Consider the following 11,085-nt stretch of genomic DNA (forward strand, 5'->3'; position numbering starts at 1 on the left):
TATTTGATAAGTACTTTTTAAATTAAAACACATTGAATAAGTATACAACTTTGTTTTTTTACACAATAATTAAATATACAACCTTGGTTCATGGTATTTTTTACAATGAATTACAAATTAACATAGTAAGCCTGATGTTTCTGATGTTAATAAATCCCCTTTGAAAAAAGACATCAAGTATTGATAGTTTAGAACAGTTGATCTTCAATATGATCTCGTTTCTGTGATAGTCTAATGCTTGGACTGGTGAACACCCAACTTTTACTATTGCAGTATTGTTAATATTCCTGTATTGATGAACGTCAACAGTCTTTCTGATAAATGTCAACACTCTTACAAATCCTCTACTTTATAATTGAATGACAACACTCTTACAAATACTCTATTTTTATAATTGAATGACAGCCCTCTTACAAATATTTTATAATTGAATGACAATACTCTTACAAATCCTCTATTTTATAATTGAATGAATGACAACACTCTCACAAATCCTCTATTTTATAATTGAATGAATGACAACATTCTTCTTTATCTTCGCAATCTTTATCTTCTTAGATGACTGATGACCTTTATGGATTCTTACTTTAAAATAAATTTATATTTTAATCTCCTTTATTAAATGTTTTTTTTTTTTTAACTGTTTTTATTTTTTAATTTATTTACCGTATTTTTAATATTATTCTTTTTTTATTCTTTTTGTTATTTCATGTATGTTTATAATTTAGCCATTGTATGCAGGTGTGTTTTTAACCACTTTCAATATACTTTTTACATCCATGCCAATTTTGCTGTATGGTATTTTTGAAAAAGATCTTAAAGAAGAGACATTAATGGATCATCCAATTTTATATAGGTAAAATTTCTTTTAGGGGTGAAAATTTTTTTTTGTAAACTTACTATTTATTAATAACCAATCTTGGGTTCTTTCTCTCAATTCATCAATCGAATTGATTCAATTTAACTGGTAAATCGAGAGAAGTTGTGCCTTATTAAGTCAAGCTGAACTAAGTCCGAACTACTAAGATTTATATAATAGTTAACATTAATAATTATATTATAATTATATAAAAATTGATATTAAGATTAGATATTAAAAGATATCAAGATATCTAAGATAACCCTTAATAATATAATAAAAATAAATAAATCTTTCTTAATAATATAATAAAAATAAATAAATCTTTCTTAATAATATAATAATAATAAATAAATCTATTTCACTTAGTTTGTTATGTTTCAAAGAGAATATTTTCTTTTATTTAAACATTATCTCAGCACTTTTCTAATACTAAAATAGAAAGATGTTCAACTTAAATACTAATTAAAAAATAATTTTCTGTCAATATAGTGAACTTTGTTAGAATCTAAATTAAACATGTTTCTTACACCAATGTAACAAACTAATGTTGAAACACCAATGTAACAAACTAATGTTGAAACTAATGTTAAACAATTGTTTTTAGTAATTTATCTTTAGAAGTTTGAGAACATTTTAGAATTTAACAATGTAGCTTGTACTGTTTCTATATTGAGTTATTTTGTTCAACTTCACTTCTTCGTTCTGTTAAATAAACTTTTTCGTACAGTTAAAAAAGTTTCATTTTTTTAGTCCCAAGGAAAAAATAACTAAAAAAGTAATTTTTTTATTTCAACTTGAAAATACATAAACTCAAAATCAAATATTATTTAATTATATGTTATTTATGTGTTATACATCAATCTAGATCTCCCTATATTTATAAACGGTAATGCACTTGATGAGTCATTAAACAGAAAAGCAGAAATATTTTGCACCTGAGATGTTTAGATATTTGTATTTATATTTTCAGAGAACTTGTGAAAAATGCAAACCTTTCCTGGAAGAAATTTGCGCACTGGGTTCTTGCTGGTTTGTTTGTTTTAGTATAATAAAGTATATGTTTCACATTATGTTAAAGTATAACAAATATAACTTAATCATAATGTAAAACATAATCGGAAACCTTTTTATAAATGTATAAATTGTTACTATTATTAAGTCATCGTTTATTTGGTAAGTTTCATATTGTACTATATGTGTCATGCATGTAATGTAACTAGGTAACTTTTTTTAATTTTATTTTTTATAATTTTTTTGATTATTATTTTCATGTTTTCTATTTTTTCAGGATTATGGCATGCTATTGTAATTTTCTTTGGTGTAAAATTTGTTTATGGAACTACTTTTATTTCAACTATGCAGGTTTGTTTTTACAGGGGGTTTGTTTTTGTTTTGTTTTTTCATATATCAAACAGTTGTTGCTAAATGGTCATTATTAATATTCATTAATAATGTTTATATACGTAATATATTATATATGTTTTTATACAATAATTTTAAATACCTATTTATATTATTATATATATTTATTATTTTATTAAAATTTTTGTTTATTATTTCATTTACTATTATTTACACTCTTAAACTAATTTTCACCATCTTACATCACTGCACTATAGTAAGTGACTGGGGTTGATATTTGACCAGGGCTGGGCCGGGTTTGATAAAATATAGCCAGTTTGTGACCAGAATTACATAAACATTTATACATACTCAAGTATATATTTTTTTATTCAAAATTCATGTTATATTTTGTATATAAAATATTTATGATTATATGATAATATGATAATAAAATAATATGATTATGATAATCATGTTGATCAACATGATTATCATAATCATCATTATTATCATGATGATGATGATGATGATAATGATGATGATGATGATGATGATGATGATGATGATGATGATGATGATGATGATGATGATGATGATGATGATGATGATGATGATGATGGTGGTGATCATTATCATCATCATCATCATTATCATCATGATCATCATCATCATCGTCAACAGCATAAAATAAAAAAAGGCCAAAGCCTGAAAACCATGATCATCATCATCAGGCTTTAGCCTTCCTCTTTTATGCTGTTCTCTAATAGAAACAATCTAAAGCACTTTTTTTTCTTTACTAATGCTTAGTCATACAATATATAAGACACTTTCTTCAAGTTTTCTTACTTCTACCTCTCTACATGCTGATATCTAAATTACTTAAATCTTTTTTAACAAACATTGTTTTGTGCATCTTGGAAGCTTTTATTCCTTCTGGAAAGTTTCGAAGTTTTTATTACTTCTCTTCAATTTTAAGTCAAGCCTACTTCAATTTTAAGTCAATTCTACTCAACATTTTTCACCATCTTGTTAAACATTAATCATTTTTTTAATTTTTTGCAAGAACATCTCTCTTAAGAACAAATGTCCTTTTATTAATGCAAAAAGCTAATGTAAAAAAGTCCTGTCTGATGTTATGCTCAGTTATTCTCAGTTTACTAAATTTTGTATCTTATCTTGGATGTTAGGTTCTAGAGACTTTTGGTTAGTCTTCAACAGTGTCACTAACTAAAGTAAATCTAACATTTAATCTCTAATTCATGGGTCTGATCTTTTTACTTCTCCCCAGAATAAAGCAGAGTTATTTGCAAAGAAATCTTACTCTAAATCTGACTCTTGAATATTATGGACTCTTCCTGATAGTTGAACAGATTAACCCATTTTTAAACATAGAAATCACTCTGGCTTCCAATGCTAAAGTTAATTCTCAATTAAACACTTCTACAGTTTGTGCTCCAGAATAGATGTCCATCATAGTCTTAAAAAAGTGATCTTCAGAACTCCCTTCAATATTTGCTAGACTTGTGCTAAATAAGTGGTTTCAATTTTTCAAAACTCTAGTATTTTCCTAGTATTTTAACTTATACTCTTTTTTAAAGTAACTCATAACTTAATAGCTGTCGCTTGCAGTCTTGTTGGAAGTAAATTAGAGTTTAAAAATATACAAATGTATGCCAGTATTTAATAAATAGTAAATGTAAGCACAAAATTATAACATATCAAGTATTATAAATTTTTTTCTAGCCCCGGCTATCAACCCTGCTAAATTCTATAAATTTGCTGGGGCCAGCTTTATTCCACTATTTTGAATCATTCCACCATTTTGAATCATTGCATTGTTTTCAGTTTTGATTCTTTAGTTTTTACCTGAATTGCTTATTTTTGCTTTTTTAACTTTTTTTTATTTGAAATGTTTCGTTTTTTAAATTATTGATATTAGACGATACCATTTGTTGACCGAATAATTATTACAATATTAAATCCAAAATACTTAATGAACCAGAGTAATTTAATTGTGAGAATTATTCGTACAAAATAACTACTAAATAATGTGGAATACTAATTAAGGTGGTAGACCTATGAAAAATAGAGATTTTTGATCAAAAATTGAAAAAAGAGATAATTTATTGTTTTTATATAAAATTTTATCCTCTATCTGCTGATATATGACTTGTTTAGGTTTGATCAAACTAAAAGGGTTAAAAATAACATATTTTATTAGCTAGTTTATTTATTTGCCTTAGCAACGCCATAGCAACGAAAAGTTGAGACCTTTTTTTACCCAAATTAGATGGTCAAAATGACAAATTTTGTAAAGTTTCTTTTTCCAATACATAATATTGATCTGCGGTGTTTTTGGTCATGCTTTTAAGTCACATTTTCTTATATTAATTGTCATATTAAACTGTTTAATATTGGTTGTGGTATAAAATTATTATTTATGAATCTTTCAACTCTTGATTTAAATCAAACAAGTTGTACTTGTGTATAATTGGAATGTCTTCTGGAAAAAGCAACAAGCAAAATTTTTCACGAAAAAGAAAGAAGAAGCCTCCTGTAAACAAATATTCAAGAATAAATCTTTCAAATATTTCACCAGAAAAAGTTACATCTAGCATAAGTAAAAAGAGGCTAATTATAGATCAAACTAATCTCAATACCAATAGTGAAGTAATAAGGCAGGAAGATGATTACTTTTTATTTATTAATTTCTCTATACTTAAGAGTTTATTTCAACCTTTGTTAGTATGTCCTGAATGTGGCCATAAAAAAATAACTGTCAGTGATAACAGAAAGAAGAGAAAGGGATTTGCCCATAATTTAGAACTTTTATGCGAGTCATGCGAATGGTATAAATCTGTTTATACATCAAAAGAATGTATTAAACAAAATCATGGTCAAGGTTCTAAAATCTACGAAGCAAATGCAAGAGCAGTTATTGGTTTTCGTGAAATCGGTAAAGGTTTTACTGCAATAAAAATATTTTCCCAATGCATGATTATGTTTTCTTTATCTAGAACACCATTCTTTAACCTTAACGACAATAAAATTTATACAGCATATGAGAAGGCTGCTTGTTATAGTATGAAAAAAGCAGCTGAAGAAGCTCAAGACAATACATTAAATATTCCAACAAAATAAAAAGTAACAATTGATGGCTCTTGGCAAAAGCGGGGTTTCGCATCACTAAATGGTGTTGTAGCCGCTGTCGTCAATAACAAAAATATAGGTACTAAAGCTTTTTCTAAGCATTGTAAAGGTTGTTCAATGTGGAAAAAGTATAGAGGATCACCAGCCTACAACAGTTGGAAAGCAGATCAAACATGTCACATTAACCATACAAAGTCATCTGGTGCAATAGAAGCAGCTGGTGCATTGGAAATCTCTTCTCGATCAGTTGAAAAATACAATTTGATTTATCATGAATACCTAGGGGATGGTGATACTTCCTCTTTTAAAGAAGTTGAAGAATCTAACCCATATAAAAATTATAGTATTCAATCAATAAAATTAGAATGCATTGGGCATGTGCAGTAGCGACTTGGTACACGGTTGCGAAAAGTCATACAGAAGTATAAAGGAACAGAGAAACCCCTACACGGAAAAAGAAATTTGACTAATAGTGCAATTAACTCAATGCAGAATTATTTATGGTATTGCAATAAGAAATAAAACTAACAACATTTATGCAATGAAAAAAGCAGTAGGAGCAGTTTTGTGGCACAGCACAAATTTCAGTGATAATAGCATTTGTCATTCTATGTGTCCCTATTTATGTATTTATGGGATAAATATTCCTGGTGCAAGTGGCAACTAGACAAGCTTAAAGGTACAAATACTCACACTAACAAAATTAACTTACCTATCTTTTTAATAGTATAGTAAAACCTATTTTTAAAGATTTATATGATGACGATTTGCTTAGAAAATGTTTACATGGTCAAACCCAAAATTTAAATGAAGCATTCATTTGAATTTTGGGTTTCATTCATTCAATTTTATGGACTCGTTGTCCTAAAAACATTTTTGTAAGTAGAACAGCATTTGAACTTTGTATAACCTCTGCAATGGTTCATTATAATGATGGTGGAGATGAGGTAAAATCTGTTTTAAGTTACTTCGGATTGTTAGGATCAGTGACTATTCCAAAACTGGTTTTAAAGGACCAAAAGAGAATTGTAAACAAGAGTCGTAAATCAACTTCAATATGCAAAGAGCAAAGAAAAAAACTTAGATCTCTTCATAAGGGATACTTAGATACTGAAAAAACAGATTCTCTGTTACAGAACTGAAAACAGAAGCTCTGGTAGCTTTTAAGGAGTGTTTATAGACATAAATTTTGATTTTTAATTTTTGACTTGATTTTTCTCATTTTGAGATTTTTAGTTTTTTTTAGAATTTTAAAACATGATATCTCCAGTTTAAATTCAGCAATTAAGCTAAAATTTTCAGGATATGTTCTTCATACATGAAGAAATCATTTGTCATAAGATTTTTACAATTACTTATTTTGGGGCGCTACAATGTGGTTTTATCTGCCAGAGTTTTTTCATAAAAATATATATTCAAGTTTAAAAGTCAATATAATCTGAACTAGGTAGGCAAATTTAAAAACCTTATGACAAATGAATTTTATACATATGTAGAACTACCATACCAAATTTGGAGTTTTGATTTATTGTCATTTTTGAGAAATTGTGTTTTGAAGTTTTCGTTTTTTTCACACTTTTTAATAAAATGTCGAGGCAAGCGAGGCACTTTTTTATATATTTTTTTGATTTTATGTTTAGTTTCATAATTATTGTTAACAACTGCTTAGTTTTGTTGTAAATATAACTTTGATGCTTGAAAAAAGTTTTTCATAGGCCTACCACCTTAAAATAATTAAAATTAATGGGTTTATTAGTTAAGGTTCAGAGAAAACATTAGTAAAGAAAAAAACCAAATAGAATTTAGTATTAAAAAAAAACAACCTTAAGTTGTTTTTCATTAAAAATATACCTTTAAAATCAATGATAAATTCTCTGTATAACAGCTCTGTATAGTAGCTCTGGTATAACAGTTAACATCAATAAATTCTTTGATAAAACTAGAGTATTATGGTTAACTCTGTAAAAACAATAAATTCTAAAATAAAACTAGAGTATTAGAGTTAACTCTGTTATATACTCTAAAAACTTTGTTTCATTAAAGACTTTACTTTGTTAAATGATGAAAACGTTAGATGCGTTGGATTTGTAAGTTTAAAGATGAAATATTGCAACCCTGATCTAATTTTTTTATTTTATAATTTTATATCAATTTGTAAGTTACTGAAGCGTTTATTGATTGTGTATTATATCTTTTAAGGTTTTAAACTGTGTTTATAATATCAAATTCTTTTAATTATTTATAAACTTTTTTTGTTTTGGTTATATGCTGACCTTTTTTTATTGTTTATGTTGACTTTTGATTACTTGTTATTTAGGATTATAGTTTTTTTGAATTTGGCGTGTTTGTATTTACACTTGTGATTCTCATCACGAATTTAAAGGTATTAAATTGATATTTTTTAATATCTCAAATTTAAAAGTACTAAATATATATTTTTCTAATATCTCAATTTTATCTTATAATATTTTTAAATTTTTTAAACTTTATTTGAAAATATCTGATTATATATTTGAAAAATTGCACTTAATTTAGATTGCGTTTATCATAAAGTTTTGGACATGGTTTGTTCATTTATTTTTATGGGGATCTATTTTATTATACGTATGCATTGTTTTGATTATAAGTGGTGTTATTTGGCCATGGTATGTTTTTTTTTTTGTTTGTTTAATTTTTTTTATTTTAACTTAAATTAAGTTATATTTTTATTTAACCAGATATGCTTCAAAAATTTTCCTATTTCAGCATAAAATTTCTTTAAACTTTAGTATTGATTTTTTTTTTTTTTTTAAACAGGCCTGGTATAAGAACGACCTTCAAAGTACCGTATGATTTCAGTTTGTATGATTCCTTTTATCAGTTGGTTGTGGCGTGGTCGTTTTGGCTGTCTTTACTTATTATCGTATTGCTTTCACTCATTCCAGATATTGTTTTAGGTGTATCGGGGATGCATATTAGGCCTACAAAAACCCAGCTTTGTCAGGTAAACTTTTATATTCCAAACTTTTTTTATTCATGCTTAGTTTTTTGTAATTTTATTTTAATTTAAAAAGAAATAATAATAACGGTATGCAATTCTTTGCATTTTAAAAAAAAAAAAAATTAATAACAGTAAGCCTAAGTAAACAATCACACAATTCTGTTTTCACGAATTCAGTTTAAGGTTTAAAAAAACAAAATACGTAACATATCATTGGAAGCGTCTCTAAACCTTGATCTAGGAACAATCCTTTAAAAATATTCGTTGAGGCATTTTATTCTTTTTATATTATAGTTATGCTATTTATAATTAGCATTTTAATTTTTATTGTCAGGGTTCCTCAAGACTGTATTTTAATAAAATTAAACCAAAGTTGGCGTTTCAGACTACAAAACCCATAATCTCTTGATATTATAGTTTTAGTTTTATAGATGTTTTAATAATATTTAAAATGGTGGGCTGTAACGTTAAATTCTTATATTATTTTCAGAAAATATTTTAGTTAATAATTGATTTAATCGATTACTTAATCGATTTAATCGAATTATTAATCGATTTTCATGTTGCTATAAACTAACTAATAAAAATACCATTTAGATAAATGACTCAGATTGTTCAGACATTTCGCGTGGAAATAAAGTAAGTGATATGTGCATGGGAGATTCGTTGTCTATGCAAAGCTTCAGTGGAAATTTCGAGAAAGATAACGTTAATCTAATAAATTTTAATCGTTTAAAATGAATTAAGCGTTTCATCAATTTAATTTAACATCGATCTTTTTTTTTAAATACTTGTAAATAAATATAAATACAAACGAAAAATTGACTAGTTAAAATAATTAAAAAGTTCATTAATAGTTTAAAACTGATATATATATATAAAAATACTGATTTAAAACTGATACTTGAAAGTATGTTAAAAGCACAATGAAAACACGCTGACTTGTCTAGGTTTTTTGTTTTTTTACCCCATATTATGTGGTATAAGAAACAAATTTCAAGTTTAAATAATTTACTTAAAAATTGTTGTTTTATAATGATTTGTAAATACCATTTATTTATTATTTTGATATATATTCAAACTTTTGAAATATAGTTGAGCATTTTTATGCCATTATATATTTATATTGTGTACAAAGTGACAGATTATGGGGTTTAAGTTCTGAAATTAAATTGAATTTGTGATTTTAAAAAAGGTGTGTTTATAAAAATGCAGTGATCGGACTTATTTGTAGCCAAAAATTTGAACTTGCTCTTTGCGAGTTTGTATTAACATATTTTATAAGCAGTTTTTATTATATTCATGTTGTAAATATTTATACGATATAATTTTTTTTTAAATAAAATATTAGCATTTAATTTCATAATTCAACTGATGATGGTTATTATGAAAAGAATAGTGATTATTTCGTAAGATGCTTTCAGGATTTACTGCTTTTTCCGTGAGCTTTTTTAAAAAATATAATTAGGATTTCCATTTATTTAGATGAATGACCATAAAAAGTCATACAACGTCACTTGGAGTTATAGTTCGCTCGTAAATTCTGAAGAATATAGGCATCAGGTGGTTGATAATTTTTCTTAAATACTTGAAATAAAATCGTCACTAAAGTTAGAAAATTTATGATAATATATAATAATGATGAGCATGATAATGAGGATGTTTTGATGTATGACTTTTTTTTCAAAATTCTTTTCAATCATTCGTTTAATTCTTAAAAATAAATATTTGCATTATGATAAAAAATAACAACAAAATAATAGTTTAAATAAAAATTTGTAGATTAAAGCAACTAGCGCAGTGGTTAGCGCGCTTGTCTCAGAAAGATGCAATGGTTCAACGCCACCTCTGGGCAAGTTTTATAACATCGGTAAAAAGGGATGTGTGAACTTCCTTTCAAATGCTCTTTCGCGGTGCTCGGTAATAAGACCGTAAGGTTCTTGGACACCTAAAATAAACTAAACACTTTGACACTGACTAGTGTATTTCAAATCGTTTTTTAATTGAATTTGTAATTGCAATCAATTAAATGCAATGGAAAAATCTGTATAAAAAAAGTAATAAAAGCTCAATTTCACGTTGTTTTTCCGTCGTTTTATTCATGTATACGTTTTGCTGTGCTTTACTGTATTACTCTTCGTATAGGCGTTTACTATCCAATGTTCTAGACGACATCAAACCGATATCTTTGTGATTATCGGAATTGAGTCGCACTAGATCGGAGACCCTACCAACATCAACTGTTCTGTCAAATTAACGCTGTTTTCATGATTTTTTTGGCAAGGTAGTTTGTCAAGGTAACATGCTTGGAGATAGGTTTACTGACTTGCTGAAGCGTGTCCACAATGCGTGCGACGTTCTGCAGTGTTCATAGTTTTTCTTATGGATTAAATTAGCAGAAAATTTTGGCAGTTTTATATTTTGGTATAAGTAGTAATACGAAACGGAAAATTAAGGCTTTTATGACCAATATGCATTTTTGGCATGTGACATTAATAAAATATTGCATTGTATATAGATCATAAAACTCGTTATAATTCGTATCATAGATACGATTTATAGATATTATCAATCATAGATATATGTCATAAAACTCGTTTTTATAGTCAAATTAAAAATCTTGGTGCCCTTGTTTTACTGGATTATTATATACAGTCAAAACAAAAAACATTTAAGAGAAAAGTATTCTTTAAATCAAAATTTAAATACTTTAAAGGAAGCAATTTTCGATCTTTGTTCATACTTTGCG

General features: G+C 26.6%; 1 protein-coding gene across 3 annotated transcripts in view; it reads left to right on the forward strand.

The window, feature by feature from the left end:
* LOC100210424 (phospholipid-transporting ATPase IF) overlaps window positions 1–10,004 on the forward strand; it is a 55,715-nt gene extending 45,711 nt beyond the window's left edge. For 2 of the 3 annotated variants that reach the window (XM_065787537.1, XM_065787538.1), the window contains 7 exons: window positions 729–856; window positions 1,833–1,891; window positions 2,151–2,224; window positions 7,674–7,739; window positions 7,892–8,001; window positions 8,153–8,339; window positions 8,934–9,707. In XM_065787537.1, coding sequence (XP_065643609.1) covers window positions 729–856; window positions 1,833–1,891; window positions 2,151–2,224; window positions 7,674–7,739; window positions 7,892–8,001; window positions 8,153–8,339; window positions 8,934–9,077 — 768 coding nt within the window. In that variant the 3' untranslated portion in view covers window positions 9,078–9,707. Of the gene's footprint in view, window positions 1–728; window positions 857–1,832; window positions 1,892–2,150; window positions 2,225–7,673; window positions 7,740–7,891; window positions 8,002–8,152; window positions 8,340–8,933; window positions 9,708–9,821 lie in introns of those variants that run through there. The other variant, XM_065787539.1, reaches the window with a different exon arrangement.
* The last annotated feature ends 1,081 nt before the right edge of the window (window positions 10,005–11,085 follow it).

The sequence above is a fragment of the Hydra vulgaris genome, chromosome 01, assembly GCF_038396675.1.
Source record: "Hydra vulgaris chromosome 01, alternate assembly HydraT2T_AEP".
Classification (NCBI taxonomy): Eukaryota; Metazoa; Cnidaria; class Hydrozoa; order Anthoathecata; family Hydridae; genus Hydra; species Hydra vulgaris.